This window comes from Dreissena polymorpha, chromosome 3 (assembly GCF_020536995.1).
Source record: "Dreissena polymorpha isolate Duluth1 chromosome 3, UMN_Dpol_1.0, whole genome shotgun sequence".
Classification (NCBI taxonomy): Eukaryota; Metazoa; Mollusca; class Bivalvia; order Myida; family Dreissenidae; genus Dreissena; species Dreissena polymorpha.
The window spans coordinates 96,608,744-96,630,013 of NC_068357.1; the positions used below are offsets into that span (position 1 = coordinate 96,608,744).

Sequence of the window (21,270 nt, forward strand, 5' to 3'; positions counted from 1 at the left end):
CGTGACATCGGGCAGTCGCCAATCTCCCTCTGGCTGCTATGTCATTCGCTATGGCAGCGCGTCCGGCCGCTTGATTCCAATAAACTGAATTTCATGATTTTGCCCAGGTTTGTATGTATGTCTAATACACATACCTGTTTTGCCCAACAAAACTGAAAACATGTGAAAAATAAAAACGTTCCGATATTTATTATAGCGTTGATATATTAAAAATGATTTTAAAATGAAACAATAAATTTGAAAAAATGTGTATCTGAACAAATGTTAGGCAACAATACGTACCGGTAATAATTGTATTAATTTAAAGGCCGAGTTCGCTTTTTTACAATTACACCTTTCCAAACGCCATTCCCTTAAACTTACTTATTTGCTCACATACTACTCATTTTAAGCATTATTCAAGTAAAAGAATACACAAGTAAAATAGTTTAAACAAGTTTTCATATAAACACATGTTAAAATATAAACACATTGTTTGTTAAAAGCATCTTTTTTTAATTTAAAATGGTATCCATGGGTACCATTATTTGAATGTTGGTATTTTATCCTCAAATTAATTTTTGTTTTATGTTTTAAACATACATGTATTACTTAAAATTTGTTAAATAAATCTTGATGAATAATTATAGGAAATGTGTACACAATTTTTAATATATGTGAAAATGCATACAATTAAACAAATGAACTGAGTTGTTTTAATTATTGACATTCCAAAACTTATTAATGTAAACCGGAAATACTTAATGTGAAATACTGTTATCGCATACAAAGTACATGTCAATACACAAAATCCATACAACCAGTCCACTGAAAGCTTTTAATAATTTGAAGCAAAAAACTGGTCATCATGGTAACCATTTGTCTTTAACATTGTAAAATATAAAAATGTGCCTTCAAATAAAGGCTGGTTCAACATTAGTAACGTTCAAATTGTACCCTGTTCTTACATTGATACATGACAAATGCAAAAAAAATATTGCAAAGTCAATGTGTATTACTTTATTTCAGTTAAAATAACATTAATACTATTATCTTCATATATATGTAATCAAATTACATAGTTATATAAGTATGGACCAAATGAATAACTTATTCATAAAAAGAAGAGGTTCTAACAATGTACATGGTTATTAAAGAATCTAACAAATTAGAAACAATGCAATGTATCACTATTTGATTATTTCCAAACATGAACCAGGTTTTTAAATATTTGTTTTATAAACAAAAATCACACAACATGGGCTATACTTGAAATGCATGTTAATTAAAAAATAATGACATCATAATGCAATATTGTCAGAATTAACCATTTATTGCAGGCAAATCAACAATACATGCAAATATACACGTAATAATGCTTTACTGCACACAACTCCCTATATAAAACATTTATTAATGCAATAATTGTCAGCAATTTTTCAAAACTGTACATTCCAAATAAACAATTACTTTGGAATAAGAGGTTTGGGACATGTTTTCTCTTTTGCTGACTCAGACCTGAAAAATTTGGAAATGTGATCATACAAGTACCACTGTCTTGCTAAAGGGAGCACTGGAATGGTCTTAAGTGGAGGCATGGCATTCTTATGTATTGCACACTACAAAAGATCAAAACACTCCTTGGTAGAGTCAGCATACTCCTTACAATGCAAAACACCGTGGTCATCTTTGGAAACAAAGAAATTGCGCTATTTAGTTATGCTTTTTATGTTCCTTAACTAGGCTTCAAGGTGTGACCGCCACTCTAAGAATTTGACCAGACTCTCCATGTCAGACACGAGATGCGGAATGTTGTGACCCGACCGTTATGATGATCGTACGGTTGTAGTAATGTCTTGAATTTTCTCTGCATCACTCGCCCTCCACTTCACTTGACAAACCAAACACCAAAATGCCAGTCAGGAGCAAACTTTGTGTGGCCTGCTAGCATGGTGTTGATGCTGATGGATTCATGAAGGCCTAAAAATTAGGGATGTCACCGAATATCCGAATATCCGAATATTCGGTCCCGGACCGAATATTCGGATACAGTTTTCCGAATCGAATATTCGGAAGAAAAAATAAAAAAATCGAGTAATTTCAAAGACTTTGTATTCGTGAAATTTGCTTCAAACATTTAAAAAAAAAATGTTCCTCGTGTCATAATGTTTATTCCTGCTACGCGCGATAATGCGTCGCTATGGTGATGACATTATACCGGTCATAAATCCCGCTAATTGCCTAACAAAGACAGACACTTTGTGTCAAAATTATGATAGGTGCAAATCGCGTCGGCAATCAAAACACCGACCCGTCTTGATATAATAACTCGAATTACATTTAAAATGATCAAAGATTAAATGAGTAAAGGAAGTGCCGACTCGGTGTGAAAAACAAAAATGATCGTATGGTTATAATCACGTTGTCCAATCAAAAAAGCTTTAAGAAAATAATTTACTCAACCTCTAATGAGTATTTGCGTATCGTATGGTCCACACTTTAATTAATTACTCAATATTCAATCAGGTATTATACTTAAAGAAATGTTTTTGGTAGTTCGCCCTCATTTAATTAAAAATATTATAATTGCTACACGCATAAAGTAAATCTCTGTCCAAGCAAAATGCCACCTACGCCATCCGCTGCTTGGAAGTATTTCACGACATCATCCGATAAGAAGTCGCCGATCCAAGTGACTTTTAAACGTGGCAACTTTAAAAGACTGACTGTTTAGTCTGTTAAACAGGTTCAAAGCGTGTTGTTGCTATGTACATAATTCGTTTAAGTTCTGTTTTGTCATGTAATTATTTTGTCGTCATGTAATATAATGTTTCTCGTTCTATTGTTGATGTACAATATTAATAGTTTAAAAACAGTTTTTGTCATTCAATTTTATCACTAAAAAGTAATCAACAAAATCAGCTTAGAATTAGCGACGGCAACGCTGTGTCAATATTTAGTCACTTCCGGTGCACTTCCGGTAAAAACGAAAGTAGAATTCATGCAGTAATGGTACGGTAAACAAAGTTGACTTTTTCCAACAGATGTTGACCGAATATCCGAATATTCGTTCGGAAGGATGACCGAATATTCGAATACCAAAATCGGTATTCGTTGCCATCCCTACTAAAAATTAACAAGAGTGCCAAACTGTCACAAGATACGCCCGTTCGGAGGTTTTGGACACCATGCTTAATGCTTGAAATGCACTAAGTGACCTCGAGACCTAGTTATTGACCCGGCATGACCCATATTTGAACTTGACCTAGATATCATTTAGATGTAACATCTGACTAAATTTGGTGAAGATCAAATGAAAACTACTTCAATTAGAGAGCGGGCACCATGCTAAATGCTTGAAATTCATTATGTGTCCGATCGTGACCTCGTTTTTGACCCGGCATGACCCATATTCGAATTTGATCTACATATCATCTAGACTCAACTTCTGACCAAATTAGGTGATGATCAGATGCAAACTACTTCAATTAGAGAGCGGACACCATGCTAAATGCTTGAAATGCACTAAGTAACCTTGTGACCTAGTTTTTGACCCGGCATGACCCATGTTCGAACTTGACCTAAATATCAACTAGATGCAACTACTGACCAAGTTTGGTGAAGATCGGATGAATACAATTTGAATTAGAGTCCGGACAAAGTGGCGCCGTTGAAAATGCACTAATTGACCCTATGACCTAGTTTTTGACCCGGCATGACCCATATTCGAACTTGGCCTATATATCAACTAGATGCAACTGCTGACCAAGTTTGGTGAAGATCGGATGAATACAATTTGAAATAGAGTCCGGACAAAGTGGCCCCTTTGAAAATGCACTTATTGACCCTATGACCTAGTTTTTGACCCGGCATGACCCATATTCGAACTTGGCCTAGATATCAACTAGATGCAACTGCTGACCAAGTTTGGTGAAGATCGGATGAATACAATTTGAATTAGAGTCCGGACAAAGTGATGCCTTCCGCCCGCCGCCCGCCGCCCGCCGCCAAGGGGTTTCACATAATACGTCCCGTATTTTATACGGGCGTATAAAAAGTTAAATGTCAAGTGTAAAACTAAAACAATAAATGTGTGTCTAATTATTCCCTCTGTATTATTCAATTGTAAAACTAAATTGACTGCCATTTACTTTTCTAAACACATTTCATGCAATTTTAACAATATTTTAGTAACAAATGTCAATTTTAAGCAATCTTTATTTTAACAGGCATACTATGATAAAGTGTTCACTTTAGAACTATAAACTCAATAAATGTTGCATACATTCAAATCAATACTTATCATCTAAAATTGATTACAAATGTCGTAATGATTTAACCATAACATTAAATATGAATTAGTTCTTAACTATTCTTTCATGCAATTGTATTAATAACTGTTCAACAAAGAACTATTGTTTAACATTAAATTTTCCTTGAATCACTCGCCACATGCAATACCACAGGACAGAATGGTTCTTAAATTGGCAGACATACAAATAAACAAGTCCACAATTTCTGTAAATAATGTATCAATGAACCAGTATATGTTCAACATAAATCAAATACATTTGTTTACTACCGTATTCAAAAATCCACAGATACACATTTTTGACAAAGAATGTTACATGTAAGTTGTTTATATGGAACAAAAAATGATTTTGAAATGAGCGTTTAAATACTGCTTTACCTGTGCGTTCTTCTCTCCATAACCATAGTGCTTGAAATAAAGGTGCACTAAGCTTATGATACAGGCCTCACCCTTTCCAGGCAGCTCTGCCTCATCAATCAGGTAGAACGTTTGATTTCCTGTTCCAAGAGAATAATTGCTATAAAGACTAAGGTAAATTGCACGCAAATTATGTCAAATCATCCAAACTATGTACATTCTCTTCTTAAAATAAACATGTATCTTATGTTTATATTCAAACAATTTTATAGTGTTATCATGTACTAACTTCACTTTTCATAAAATGCTACCTGTTCCCTTGGCGACGCAAAGTAGATAGGGCCGGCCTGTCTTGCATGGTGTGGATAATGCACAGTCTGTGCAAAATCCCACGAGTAATGCAGAGTTCCATCAAAGGAACATGGATCGGCTCCTGTAACAAAATGCTGTGTATAGATTTTAGGATTGAATTATCGTAATTCTGATATCACAGTCAGTCATTGGTATGTTTATGTTACTAACTTCATATTCCTTTACTAGTTTGTGCATAAGCATTTCAATATTTGACACATGTCATTGCCTTTCATATTCACATGCATTATCGATATTCTTAAATGTAAATTATTATCACTTCATATAAACTCTAGAGTGCTTATATGATGGACCAGAGGTCTTATTTAACAAAAAATGTCATTGTTATAGTTAATAACTTTATGAAACACCTACAAGATTAAAAAAATCATGAACTATGCCACATGTCCTTAAAATAATGAAAAAAATCATTATAGCTAATATAACAATTATAATAATTTTCATTGTAACAAAATACACAAATGTATAGTCCAATTAATTGTTCTATCTCACACCTATAACAATATTCTGAGATGCACAAGTGGCTTTATAGATAGTATCTATAACTTGTGTTTTATACAGAAGCCTCTGTTTCCTAGCAAGTTCCAAATAATCAGAGTATTGTTTAGCTGAATCTTCCTTGTCTCCTTCTGACATTTTGCCACTAGTATTAAGCTTTGCAAATTTTTTTTTGACAAACTAAACATAAATCTGTAGCTGGTTTGGTTACATTTATGTGGACAAAGATCTTTCCATCTTGACTTTTCTTGTTGTTCTACATGTTTGAAGTGACACTTGGAGATAGCCTTCTTTTTCTGCACTTTCTTGTTGTCATTATTCTAAAGTTATTTATAATAGTAGTACATGTATATTGCCATCATTAATACGACATTTAATCACAATGAATACGATATTTTACCTAGAGAAAGAAATAAACATACCGTGTAATCCAACAGGAAGTGTGTGTGTTTGTTGACAAGTTCAAACGGTGGGTGAAATACTCGGTAAATTGGACAAATAGCACGTTTTGTGAACAAGTGTATACTGTCAATTAGAATAAAAATTGATACTTTGATTGTTTATGAAAATAAATTGATAAGTGTCTATAAAACAATAATGGATTCGTTCATTAATGTAAATTCATAAATCAATTAGGTTATGTTGTAACGTAATTTATGGCGAAATTTGCAAACACGTTGTAGGCATATCCGCGACAGAATATGTATTTGAAAATGAAGAACAAATTTTGTTTTGTTGTTTTATTAATATTACCAATACTTTTTAATGGGAGGTATATGATCTATGATTGAAACTCATGTAAGGTTGCAGAATGACCAATAGTTTATCAATATTTATCATTTGTTGTGCACATGTTCTAAAGCAGAAGGCATCACGCACACATTTTAATTATGAATACAGGGAAAGATCCATATTCACGAAAGGTCAAGGTTGCTGCTAAAAAGAGAAAGGAGTTAAAACTGGTTCAGATAGCTAATACTATAAATTTTTAAGTCAAACAGTTGAAATTCAGTTTTTAAAGTATGATTGCCCCTTGCTTAATATGGTTTGAATGCACATGTTTATGCCCTTCACGGAATGTGTATGGATGTGTTTTAATTTTAAAGTCCAGCTTGTACATGTTACTATTATTGATTTGATCTCAAAATTATTTGGAATAAGTGATCATTATTTCAAGACAAAGTATATCCTGCGTCAACTGTGTTGCTGTGGCATAATGGATAAGGTGTTCGCCTAGCGATTGGTAGGTCACGGGTTCGATCCCCACTCGGGGAGCCTTCTCTTTATCTTCCCCAAAGACACCAAGTACTGGCTATAGGCCCAGGAAACAGACTTGAGAGCGTTTCTATAAGCCCGACGCTTTCGATGCAATCGAGCTAAAATAAATACCGGTAGTTTTAAACTAAACTGTGTCGGTTGTGTAAAGGTCACTAGGAACACTTATATTGTGTTTAAATTAATTTAAATTAAATTGTGTTAGGATTTCCTCATAAATTGAAGTGGAAGTACATACAATTGTTAGTGTCTGACCCATTACTTAATTGTGCATGATATGATTCCAAAACAAATCGGCACAGAAAACCATGAAACACCATGCTCCTCCCATGTGTTTGGCGATGGATCTTTGCACTTGAAAGTTGGTTCGCAGCATATTTTAGAATACATAAATTGTTGTCTCCATGCAGCTAGAAAACAACTGCAAATTACAATTGGAGGAAATATCTAGACAGCACTTTGCTTTAATATGGAAGTTTTAGCTTTTTTGTGGGGCTTGTATTGTTTAAAATCTACAATATTGTGATCCAATATAACAGTTGCTTGTCCAGATTTAAAATAGTGATACTTTTGAACTTTTATTACCACTTCCAAGTACTGTCATTCATAGTCAGTACTTATAAAGATAAGAAATTGTCAAAGTTTTTTTAAACTATTTTATTAAACTTTAAAACATCAGTCATGATTAGCAACATGTTTTCCTTCTTTATAGGTATGACTTGTGAAAGGATTTTTCTTTAGCCAGCTTGTGGAAGACTCGATATAGCAGTCACAATAGTTGAGTGTATGTTTGAGCGCGCGTCTCAAAGGTGGCACAAAGGTATCGAGGTGGCACTAAGGACTGGATGTTTTGAAATCTCACCGATAATTCTTCAGGGTAAGTAGGTTCCCCCCCCCCAACATATTTCGCATTATTTAAGTCAGGAAATGTAAGGCAATTCAGCGAAAATTATTTCATCTACAAATGTAATTTAAGTTGCAACTTAAATTTATAAAATCATAGATAACGAATGCTTCTTGAAAACTGTTACATGTATTTGAAAAATTTAATTTATTGATGTATGATGTTTTATAAAACGGAATCCTGTGCCTCACTTTATATCCGGTGTGCTCGTTTATTGCTTAAATATTAAACACATATATAGTCAATTAATCAAAATTAGCTTCAGGGTAATTTTACTTGAACAACTTCTTTATAAATTTATAGGAGTATGTATACATGATACCAGTCTTATTGCCTGAAGGTTAATATTAACTTGATCTTTATCTTCATCTATAATAGACACCATTATTGTTACCATGTCCGCATTAATACAAGTTAGAAACTAAGAATTCGACCAGAGCGAGTTTAGTTTACAGCATAAAACAGTCTGCTTTTTTGGCATTTTTTAAATAGGTTTGTCGCATAAAAATTAAGTTTTTTTGATCTTTAACAATTTGATCTTTGCTTCAGAATGTTGTTATGACAAACACAAGAATGGATGCAATTTTAGAATTTATTGTTCATAAAACACTTTAAAGTCATATAATAAAACATACATGTAGTTAATAAAACATGCAGTAAACACACAACAGTTTTAGTGATTTTCTGTGAAAGGAACAAAATAAAAAAATTATATTACAATTTACAGTGATTTTAAGCAGCTACATTTATACCGTATGACTATTCTGTACCTGAAAACAAGAATTTGTTGTAATAATGTCTGTAAACACATATTCAAACTATTTGAAATTTTAAGATTCAACTTAATTTGACTTGCACATATGGTACTCACTTTATCATTCTCTCATTAAAATGTTGAGTACAGAGGTACATATTGTGCAGCAATGCTGCTTTAATCAAATACCAACATCAAGTTCCTTGTTCACAGATTGATGGCAACTCACAATCTTGTATAAAAAAGGAAAGAAAATAGAAGAGATCACATAGGCTAGTCTCTTGAAGAGTAGTTTTCAACATCACTTAAAACAGTATAAATAGTTTATACACTCAGGAGTTGTACAGTAAAAATGTCATTATACCCACGTTTAAAGAGCCCCATAATTCATGAAAAAATAGAAATATGTGACCAAGTTACTATGATTTTTGCACCATAAAAAAACTTTGGCCAGTTTGGGAACCACTTTTGGAATTATGCCTCCAGACTAATCCAAAAGGCCTCATATTCCGACCTGGTGCACAGTTTTACTGTTGTGGAACAGTGGGCCCCATGGCTTGCTAAGCACCAGTCGAAACCTTTGTTTGTTCTGAAAAGTATCAGGAATTGTATAGAAACACTGTCTTGAAGTTTTAACAAACCAAACAATGCAATATATGAACATTCTTTCATTTGGCAAGATTATATTTTAAGTCTGATCACTAAACAAATTACTTTGGACACAAAGTAAAACTTAAGCCATGCATTTCAAATTATTTTTGTGTACCTCTACAACTGTGTAACTAATTATGTATAAGATCTCATCATTTAACAAAGAGCTTAAAATATTAATTACATGTGCATTCAGACAATATTGGTCACCAATAGCATGTCTAGATCTTTTTCATATCTTTATCTATAATTTAAAAGTATCCGTAGTAGTAAGTAAACCTAATGCTTAGATCTGTATACATGTTAGGCCATTCTATCAATACTATTATAACCTCGGTCTTTGGACCTATTTCTTTAACACTTATACCCTGAAATATTTCCAATAAAATTGTACAATTTTTTAAACAATGCTCAAAAACACCTCTTTACCTTTTCACATCCCAATATAAACGGGGCGAAAGGTAGTCATCAGTTGGTTAACTGATCGAGCACTGAAGTCGATCGACTGTGTTTTCCTCAGACTGAAAGGGAAAACTACCATCATAACTTATGTTCATAATAACATTTGCATCATATCAATAAACAAGTAGTTAATATAAACAAGGTATACTGTTGGGAAACTTCAACAAATATTTACAGTAATATAGACATACAGGTACAGTGACATTTATAAGAGTAAATTAGGTAGGTCACATCACAAGTTGAACACATAAATATCTTTAACATTGTATGATATAATATAACTAAATGATTGTGCTAATTAATTAGAGTATACATTTACTCCACATTAACTACAAATGCTTGCTAGTCGCAGTTGTCTACTTTTACTCTTGATATAGAACGCAATTTTCTAGAACATAGTTTTCCTGAATCAGTTTCATATTGTTTGATTTCAAATCATTAATTTTCTGTTTCAAACATTTTGTTTCCCCTAGCTCAATACTTTGAAGTCGGTCCTCTAATGCTAAAAGCCTCCTGACTATTTCATCTTTTGAGCAGCTCTTTAGTTCTCTAGTTTTTCTATGTGTGTCATTCTTGCTTGTAAGTTCAACTTCCAAATTAAACTCTCTTTCAAACTCGTCTGCTATAAAATTGTCGGTGTCTAATTCGCAAATCGGACTGTACTCTTCTTCCGCGCCTTTCGTCGCTTTTATTTCGTCGTCATATAAAGACTTCTCGCTGTAATCTTCAAATTTTGGCTCACCTACCATGTCCATTAACTGGAACGTGGATAAACAAACTGGTAAACGTTGTTCGACGTCGATTTTGTCATTCCCACTGTCTTCTATAAGGAATTGAGTCGAATTTTGAGGCGCTTTCGGACTAAGAGGCCTACTACCAAACATGTGAAGTGGTTTCTTGTGTATGACATTCGAATACGGATGATTACGACATGAATGCGGTAAAAACGTTGTCGGAACGTATTCATTACCTTTTCCAAAAACTGTTCCCGAATTTCGGCCCTTCTTCTTTCCACGACGCGTTTTCTTCTCCTTTTTAACTTCCAAAATTCCTGCCATCTTAATATCCAACAATTCCGATTTCTTCATAACACACTCCGGATCGTCAAATGTCATTATTCCACTTAAATGACGAGTTTTCAACACGACCCGTCGTCTGATCTGTATTGCCACGTTGTGTTGCAATTCGCGTGTGATTTTGTTTATATGTAAAGAGGTCACGTGGTCAAATCGTATGCAGTACGTTGCCAACGTTTTAGTTCGTTTCGTCTGCGTCCGGTGAAAACAGTAATTTGATTAGCTGAGACATGTTCGAGTTTCTCCGTTCTTGTCCGTAAGCACAATCTGAACGCTTCGGACAGTGGGCTACACCAATCGGAACACCTCGGACAATTCCGCCATATCGGCGAGTTCAGATTGTGGGCTACACCACACCGATCGCCGTTATGGCGGAATTGTCCGAGGAGTCCCGATTGCCGTAAGCATTGTATGACGTACTATTAGTGGTTATAGTATACTAATAATGTAGGGCGGTATACGGTAAACGGACCATGGACCATACGGCTCAGATTCTCGGACCATACGGCGCAGATTATCGGACTGTACGGCCCAGATTTGCGGACCATACGGACCACATGTTTCTTTCATGTACATTATCCTAAAACACGAATATACTTCTATAGTATGTGCTACCATTGTACTATGAATGTGTTACAAATAAATAAAACGGGAAATTAAACATTTGTGTCATATTTTTGCAATAGTTATTATAACTCTCAGATTTTAAATTCATTTTAATGTTGTCATCAACTATTCATTTAAGCAGTACGCATCACGCAAACATGCACTTAAATGGACAGAATAAATTTTAATAAAGTTGTAAATTAATATTTATTAAAACATAAAACATTTAAAACATGCCGAGTGGTGAAACTAAAACTAGTTTAAAACTAGTCCATGTGAGTGCAATGCAGCTTCGAGGAAGTCCCTCTGCACCTTATGGTTTTGGCAGTGCAGCAGCATGTGGAGTGCAGTGAGGGGTTCCTGGCACCTAGGACATGCAGGGTCTACACCGAGGACATACTTTCCCGCGCCACCGGCTAATAGGGTGGTTCCCATCCTCAGGCGCGTGATGGCTCTGTCAAGCACAATGCGTGCTGAGTATCTGTCAGGCGGCCTGAGGGTTTTCGCGGGTCTGGTAAAAGTATGTCGACGTGAAGCCAAATTGTCGGTCCGGAGATTCTACTGACCCACGACAAATTTCTTTGTCAGGAAGCAGATCTCAGTAGGTGCCAGGGGTTCCCCAGCATCTACGGCCCCTCTCAAGAGGCCCTCCTTAGCCCCCCTGTCGGCCTGCTCATTCCCACTGATGTTGACATGTGCTGGACACCATACTAATGTGACCTTTAAAGATTTATCTAGGCACTGTTGATGAAGTTCCAAAATGCTAGTTAAAATATCAGGCCTAGATCGCTATTTCTGTTTTGTATAGACTCAAGAGATGACATTGAGTCTGATAAAATAGCAGTTTTAGTAGGTTTATTGACCAATATCCAGCACAAAGAGTATTTAATTGCCAAAAGTTCTGCTGTAAAAATAGAGAGATTGTTGCTGAGCCTGTGCGTTTTGGTATTATTTTTTGAAGGAATTGCAAAAGAGTTGGCTACCAAACCAGAATTAGGGCATTTGGAGCCGTCAGTGTAGATTTTTAGATGCTCAGCATACATATTATCGATAAGGGAGAGAGTTTCTGACTTGATGAGGTGTGGCAAGTCCGTTTTCGTTATTTATAATAATAATAATAAGTTATGGCCATGTCCATACTTGATATTTATATCGTCTTCAATAATAACGATTGTCACACTGTACCTTTAATTAGTAATTAAAGACGTGCTCACTCTATTAGCATTAGTGTAATTACCAACATCAATCAATATTTATGTTATAAATAGCGCACCAGATGTGCAAACATAAGCCGTTGTTGTCTACAATTATAACGATTATCTCTCTTTACCTTTAATTGGTACTTACAGACGTGTTAATCAATTAGGGTATATTATCAATTACTGTAATAGATGAGATCAATCAGTAGGTGTCATAAATAGGGCGTATCCAATATACAAACGTACGAGTCACTTATTCGAGTGTCATACCCCTATAACATATACTATGACTGCTCAACTCCATTAAATAGGAGAAAAAAAAAGTGTTGTCTAAACATACATTGATACAGCATGTATTGTTTGCATTTATTTGTTAAACACATGTGCAGTTTTTTGTGTGATGTAAGCCATTTTTATTACCGTTTTCATCACGCGGCATGTATTAAATTTAATAGTTATGTATACATTTTTATTACCGTTTTCACCACTCGGCATGTTTTAAATGTTTTATGTTTTAATAAGTACATTCACATTTTTAACGCAATTATTTCACAAGCAAAAACATGTTTAAAGATTGTTTTCATTGGTATTATTAATAATTTATTATTTCATCTATTATACGGACTAGCTCTTCGTCGTGCTGTGCTAAATGATTTGTCTTGTGTTAATCGTAAATCGTAAAGTACTTTTATTCGTTGTATACTCAGGCATCCGTTGATCCTGCTTTGCATGCACGGTTCGACATTTCGCACGATTTCGGATTGTCCGACGTGTCAGTGTCATAAGAAATATCGCTCACCAGAACGTCCGAGTTCGAGCCTTTTGATTTGACAAAAGCCGAAGTGCAACCGCCTGTTGTGATCGACGAACGGTATGAAAAAGTAAAAATTTTATAATCGTATACTAGAAAATAGTTATTGTATTTAATAGTGAATAATACTGTTATAATGCTTAACATTATAATACTGTTATACAACAACAACAACATATATTCAGCAATAAAGCTTACAATAAAGCTTCTAGCCTACATAAGTGAATAAAAATATACTTCTGGTTCAGATGATTGCATTTAGTATCTGATAGAGGAGGAAGACAACTTTTAATCGATTGCTTTGGTGTTTCATTCATTGAAGTATAAAGGTGAAAAGATCGTTAAGGGAGAAAAATCAGTTAGTCCCGATGTGTTCATATATCGCGATTGCTTCCCATAGACTGTTAGTTCGTATATAATAAATGACATTTGTATAAATGAGCGCAGGAAGCGTTAATTTTTTTATATAAAATTTTCTTTTCTTTCATTTTAATATAGTCTGAAATCTGAAAAATGTCAGCGTTTATGTACTAATTGATTGAAACGTTGATTGCTTAACATTATACATGCTATGCCCATGTTCAACTATTCGTTTCAGTAATCTTCCAGAGCCAGCTGTATCCAACAGTGTACTAACACAGTCCGAAACCATAGAATACACCGTTGTAGACGCAGGATCGATGATTATAATGATGATGATTTAAATGCTGATGTTTCTCATGATGATTATGATGATGATGATAATGATGATTATTATTATTATGCTTTTGATTGTGACTCTGATGATGAATGATGATGATTAATATTAATATGATGATTATTATAATGATGATGATTTAAATACTGATGTTTCTTATGATGATTATGATGATGATGATGATAATTATGATTCTTATTATTATGCTGATGATTGTGACTCTGATGATGAATGATGATGATTAATATTAATATGATGATAATTATGATGATGTAATTGAGTTATTAATAAAATTAACAACTTGTGTGCAGTTAATTATGTATTATGTAATTACAGTATAGTAAATTAATGTATTGTCTTGTTAAGACGTATGCATTCCTTATTGTTATAACTTTCAAATTATCCAAATATATGTACTATGAATTATTTTATAGTTTGGTTTATTTTCAAAGCCGTTCCATACTCTTGTATCTATTCTTCTCATTTCGACGACGATATACCTGAAGCAAAAGACAAGAGAATTTTATTTCAAATGGATTAATCCTCAATAAAGACAATATATTACTGTAATAAACAATATTCCATAGTTTTAAATTGTTTCGACCAACTTATTTTCAACTATTTATTTAAATAAAAAATGGGGCCGAAAAAGCCTGGTGCTTGGGCCGAATGAGCCTGAAATTGGGGCCGAATGAGCCTAAAAAAAACCGGGGCCGAAAGAGCCGACACCCAATTTGTCCTAGGTTACAATAAACTGTAAATTATGTTGAGTAACGACTGCCAATAATGTTCACATCGTCCCATGCGATCTTACATGTCATTTCATGCTTATTTGATAGAGTATTTAAAAAAATAATTGCGAGACAATACCGCGCAAAACAGTACGTAAACTTCTTCCTGATTTTTCTCTGAAATGACGTCAGCGCCAAATGGGTCAAAATCGCTTGTGCGGCCACATATATTGATGTGTTCCTTCACTTATTATTGTTACATAATATTAGCAAGACGATAAACATTTTTAATACACATCTGCGAATAAGGCGCAAACGCATTCTCTTCAAGGCAGACCAGGTCCCCAATATGTATTAAGAACGTACGTATACTGGTATGCCTGTGACACCACATGCCTGCACATGCGTCGATAAGATTATCAAGATAAGATGACGTGCGTCACTTTCTTACGTGACTGAAATCTCTTCGCCGGACCGTGAAAATCCGATAACGCTAATCATTGTTTCTTGATAGATCTTTGATTTACCTGGATAGTTATAGTCAGTTTAGCATGGCGTGTTTAGTCAGTTTGCCGTGTGACGGTTTTAGTAGGTTTACCGTGACGTCCTTGTTTAGTTTACCGTGACGGGCTCAGTCAGTTTACATCGACAGTGTTAGCTAGTTTACCGTGACAGTTTTAGTAAGTTTACCGTGTGATGGGTTCAGTCGATTAACCGTGTGACTGATTTAGTAAGTTAACCGTGTGACGGCCTTGATCGGTTTACCGCGTGACGGTTTCAGTCCGTTTACCATGCAGGTTTTAGTCAATTTACCATGGCGGGTTTAGTAAGTTTACCTCAACAGTTTTAGCTTGTTTACCGTGACAGTTTTAGTCAGTTTACCGTGTGCGGGTTTAGTCGGTTATCCGTGTGACATATTTAGAAAGTTAACCGTGTGACGGCCTTTGATCGGTTTCCCGCGTGGCGGTTTCAGTCAGTTTACCGTGACGGTTTTCGTCAATTTACCATGGCGAGTTTAGTAAGTTTATCTTGACGGTTTTAGGTTTTCAGCACGATAATTATGGTCACCATAATTGTTCGTTGTGAATATGTTTCCAACGAAAATGCTTGTACGTTTGGTAATTTTTTAGTGCAAACATTAATTTTGGATTAGATAGTTGGTGATGCCACTGTGTTTGTATTTATGTGTATAATACGCGGTGTATATTCCTTACTAACCAATTTTTCTAGAATATTGTAGAATGCATTTTCGAAAGAAACGATCCAATATTCAGTAGAATAAACGCCATTAATAGTATAAACGTATATACACGTAAGATGTTATTCTACTAGTCTCCACACACAAATTTGACTGGTACCAAGAATACTTTATTTCAAAGTGTATCAAGTGGGATCCAAACACTAGATCACAAGGTCAAATCATAGAAATACCTTGCCATTGTTAACTTAAACCTCATATTCACTATAAATACCACAATTTGGTCAAAGTCTTGGCGCAATTTTGTCACTATGTTTACCTTTACTCGGCCATGCTCGATTCTGGGTCGTGTGAAGCAAAAAACTAGGTCACTAGATCTAATCTTAGAAAGGCATTTCCTTACTCCATGAACCACACTCATGACTCAATTGCTGAAACTTTGTTCGAACATTTATGAGGTCAAAAATAGGTCACCAGATAACATATTAGAAAACAAAATTAAAATACTTGTGTCTTCGGATCAGCTTAATAATGCTTTTCGGGGTGGCTTATGCAAATTTTGAAAGTTCGTTTATTACAAGCGATATATACCAAGTGCACAATGACTCAAAACAATCGAACCAAAAAGTCAAAAATAGCCGACCCGTTACGGATAAGTGATTCAGATAAAACTTATTAAGAAATGTTTAGACGAGTCGACAGTAAGATACGAAAACTGCGTATGGCACATGACAATGTGCGTCGTGAGCACTTAATCTAATTAGAAAGTTATAAGGTCGTTTTGAGCTTCAAAATGTATTTTGTGTATTTTTTTTCTAACCTTAAAGGGGCCTTTTTTCGTTTTGTAAAATTGACAAAATTGAAAAAAAATGTTTCAGATTCGCAAATTTTCTTTGTAGTTATGATATTTGTGAGGAAACAGTAATACTGAACAATTACCATGCTCTAAAATAACCATTATGTGCATCTTTTGACGATTTAAAAACCTGATAATTATAAAGCGTTGCAACGCGAAACGATTACATAATTTGGAGTTCAGTTGTTCTCGTTATATTGTGTGATACTACGAGGATTGCTTATATAAAGTATAAAATACATATATTGTGGTATGAGCACGGATAGCTGAGTGGATAAAGCGCTAGACTTTTACTCCATGGCTCCTAGGATCATTGGTTCGAGCCCCGTTAAGGATTACTTTTTTTCTTTCTTTCTTTTTTTACTGGAGATTTTTAGATCCAATGTTTACTCTATCAATATAAAGCATTTAATGACGCACTTCAATACATTCCAAAATCTGTGAAAAGGCCCCTTTAAAACTTTTTGAGATGGCGTCTACAACATCAGCTACCCATTCGGTAACTAAAAGTTGAATCTACACGGAATCCATTTGGATAGAATGTAGTGTTATACTAGAACTTAGCCATCCCGAAAGCTCTTTGGGCCATTTTTGATTCAATTGCCTAAACTCGCTTTACTGTTAAATACTGTGGTCGAGAAACTTAACCAAACACGGTATTGCCTTTTAAAGTTGTCATATTTGCGTCAAGAAGTGCACGTTACAGAAACATATAGCTTTTATCCATCCAGTATTTAGATAGGGGCTCGGCTTTCTTGTCGATGTTAGTTCAAGCGTTATGTCTATGATGTTCTCCAACAAATATGGGTTTACGCCTAAAACCTCGTAAAAAATCTGAGTATGACATCGTGACTTCAACAAATTATGTACCGTTAAATATATTTTGATTACGTTTATGCGATTATATGAACGCAATTGCCAAACTGGCAGTTCCATGATGCGCGCTAGGCACCCCAGGAGTATACCGCGACCCTTGCTGATAAATTAAAGATATTTGATTAAAAATAATTGTTTTAAAATTGAAGCACTAAGTTACGATGTGCATGATCATTTTCAAGATAGTTTAATATATCATTTTTTTTTATTTGTTTAAGTTGACAATGTTTAATGATTTTATTGAATAGGTGGATGTTGATTAACAACATCACGTAAAGATTCATATTTACTATGTTCGTGCATTACGTACGATAATTAATTGTTCATGGTTGAGGACAACCTCTTGAGCAATCACAATGTCAGAAAAAATGCTGCTGTATATTTGTATGAGCACTGAGCAGTATTATAAAATATAACGAAATACACACATCACCATTTGTGTGCATGGAATTAAATCAGTATTTTATTGCACTGTGTATTAAAGAAAACCTTTATCTGCGTGTTATCTTTCATGTTGTTGTTAGTTTGTTTATTGTTCATATTTCAATAATCCTGCACTTTTTTGCTTCTTTTCGCTTAATGTCAATACGCATGCGCCAGTCGTATAATTAAAGTGTCCGAACCTACCAGTTTCCAGGCTACATCCTCCTGAACTGCCCATTTATTGGGCGCTAAATGCAGCATACAAAAACACTACGACACCGTTGAACCGGCTAATATGGAATTTTGCCACCAAAGAAACACCCTAACGTTTTCTTGTTTTTTAATGGCAGAAAACTAGCGTTTTCCGAATACCGATTATTGTTGGTTTCTCTTACTGTTGTTGGGGGATACGTATTGGAAACCAGTATTCGAAAACAAACGCGACTATAAACTATTCCTTATGCGTATGAACCATTTGCTGATATGTGTGCGTGTGTGCTCATATGTTGTCGACTAGTAATATTTGGACAGGAAAGCGAGATCTAGATAATCTGTGCGTAAAAAACAACCCGTTTCGAAGAGTGTTGGGTTCTAATGAGGTAATACGTTTCATGCGGTGAGTTGGTCAATTGTAACGCGTTAAAATGTGAACAACAGACGAATTTCGGAATAGAGTTGGATGATTGAAATAGCCGCCGAACTGTTATTTATACGCGAACTTTTGACGCAGATCATTGCAAACATTTATTAATTAAAATGTGAAATGATAGTAAATCATATGTGATACAAACATCGCAGTGAGTGTGTTTTCTAACCCGGAAATGTTTTTTTGAAATAGGATTTTTCTTTCCGGGGTTAATTTACCGACGCACCAACAAGATGTCGGATCCAGATTTATTACGAAGAAACTTTTCGTTTCAAATGCAAATTGGCCTCACCAGGGAACAAGTTAACGTAGAGGGAGAGCTAACACTTGCAAGTTTGAAGGACATAGCGTGTGCCTTTGTTGACCGAAAGGTAAAACAACGTTACTTTATTACACAATTGCCAAAAATATGTAGTGTTTACAATTGCTCGAATTGCTTTTAATATGAACACACCCAAAATAAGTCTTGATAAAACATAACTATATGAGCAGGTCTTTAGCAGAATATTTTATAATTATCAGAATAATGAGTACTGTTCAGCTTGTTGAAATTTCACCTGTTTACTCTCACTACATGCATGACACAAGTACAAAATGTTTGACATACATGTAGCCCAACCCTTTAGTTCTTAAAAATGTGTTGTTACACTCATTTCACAACATGCATCTGGGTACTCTAAAGTGTACTTAAATATACCCTGGGTACAGAAAATATACTACCACGTACCCAGCCAATTTTGACTGTTACTGAGGTTAATTCCCACCCACAATCCGATCTTGTTAAACACGCTACGAAATACGTAACCAAATTCTCTTTGAACAAAACCTGCCTCAACATGCTTTTTGAGTAGGATTTCGATAATATTGAGTTCATTTAACAAAATATTGACATAATTAATATTTAAAAAAGCAGACAGAGACCAATTTAGCATTATAATTCCCGGGTTCGTGTTAGTATATTTCCTGCACCCGGAGTACATGTAAGTAATACCCAAGCCAACAATGACCAATCGAGCCTTACTTAGCATGTCTGCTTATAAACACTTAAGTTTTGCAATGTGTGAGATACTCTACATTCAATTGCAGTTTTCATTAAAAATTACTGTTCACCATACACCTTAATGAAGTATACATTTTATTGCTGTCCGATGGGTTCAGATTCTATTGCTTATGTTAGGAAGATATAGGGTTATTATTGATACATACTATGTGGATTGCGTGCCTAAATTTTGATAACCTATATAGCTGTTTTAAATCGGTCATGTCATGAAATGGATTCATGTGAAAGGACATTGGATGACATGGATGACATGCACATATGTATCACACTGTTACATGTTAAGGCAGGGGTTTTTTTTACTAAGAAAGTGACGCCGATATTCGGCGTCTTCCCCTACCAGAATTTTTCCCCTTAAAATACAATTTCCCCACCAACAATATCATTTTTCACCAAAATATAATATTTTCTCTCAAAGAAATGTTTATTTTTCCTTGGGGCATTCGACAATTATCCAATTTGCACCATGTACAAAGAATTCGCGCTCTCTCTCTCCAGACGAACACACAACATCTGGGAATCCCAGTTATTCTAAATATAGCTCTTAAATAACGTCATGTAAACTGGGCAACTAATCGTAATAATCACGTGACTATTTTACTGGATACCGGTCTTGCGCGAGAAGGGTGTTTCGTCAATTAATTACCGGAAACCAGTCGAATTTTCATCCGGGCTATGTGCAAGCCGAGGTATAAACGTGAAAACAGAAAAAAATGTCTCACAATTAGCGTTCTTACACAAACAAAATAAAACATTCGAACTCGGAAGATACTGAACGCATCGAGGCATTTTTTAAGAAAGAATCATCGAAAACCGTTATAACCCAGCAGGATTCCGAGGTAATCAACATCGAACATTGTGAAAGTGAAAGTAGACAATCGGCAGCTGCCGCTCCTTTCCCTTCCAATACTGGGAAGGGTGTTTCGTCAATTAATTACCGGAAACCAGTCGAATTTTCATCCGGGCTATGTGCAAGCCGAGGTATAAACGTGAAAACAGAAAAAAATGTCTCACAATTAGCGTTCTTACACAAACAAAATAAAACATTCGAACTCGGAAGATACTGAACGCATCGAGGCATTTTTTAAGAAAGAATCATCGAAAACCGTTATAACCCAGCAGGATTCCGAGGTAATCAACATCGAACATTGTGAAAGTGAAAGTAGACAATCGGCAGCTGCCGCTCCTTTCCCTTCCAATACTGTAGCAAATCAAGATCGTCAACCCATTCATCATGAAATTGAAATCACAAAATTGACATCGTCCCCCGGCCCCAGTACAAAAATATAGTTGAAAACATTTCCCATTATTAGATCTACACCTGCAACTTTATTAAGGACTTTGACTTTAATACCTGTTAAATGTGTTTAAGAACAAAAAAGGACAGAGACAAGTCTCTTTTGATGAGTTATAGACATTGAAATGAACAGTTTTTATTTTTTCCCCTAATATCTCTCTTTCGCACTCTTTTTTTCCCCTTTCACCCAGCGTCCAGCGTCTTCCCCTTTCTCTAAAAAAAAACCCTGTAAG

At 34.9% G+C, this 21,270-nt stretch overlaps 1 protein-coding gene and 2 long non-coding RNA genes across 6 annotated transcripts in view; 1 reads left to right on the forward strand and 2 right to left on the reverse strand.

The window, feature by feature from the left end:
- Nucleotides 1-264: 264 nt before the first annotated feature.
- LOC127875427 (uncharacterized) lies at nt 265-6,056 on the reverse strand. The gene is made up of 4 exons (XR_008047409.1): nt 5,941-6,056; nt 4,960-5,081; nt 4,670-4,788; nt 265-1,959 (listed from the first exon to the last, which is right to left on the reverse strand). It is a non-coding gene; the product is annotated as an uncharacterized LOC127875427 (long non-coding RNA).
- Nucleotides 6,057-8,275: 2,219 nt separating this feature from the next.
- On the reverse strand, nt 8,276-10,818 carry LOC127875432 (uncharacterized). The gene is made up of 3 exons (XR_008047414.1): nt 10,535-10,818; nt 9,532-9,623; nt 8,276-9,040 (listed from the first exon to the last, which is right to left on the reverse strand). It is a non-coding gene; the product is annotated as an uncharacterized LOC127875432 (long non-coding RNA).
- Nucleotides 10,819-18,515: 7,697 nt separating this feature from the next.
- Nucleotides 18,516-21,270, forward strand: part of LOC127875433 (serine/threonine-protein kinase D1-like) — a 126,334-nt gene continuing 123,579 nt past the window's right edge. For 2 of the 4 annotated variants that reach the window (XM_052420492.1, XM_052420491.1), the window contains exon 1: nt 18,518-19,054. In XM_052420492.1, the coding sequence (XP_052276452.1) occupies nt 18,917-19,054 (138 nt within the window). In that variant the 5' untranslated portion in view covers nt 18,518-18,916. Of the gene's footprint in view, nt 19,055-21,270 lie in introns of all 4 variants that reach the window. The other 2 variants (XM_052420493.1, XM_052420494.1) reach the window with 2 other exon arrangements.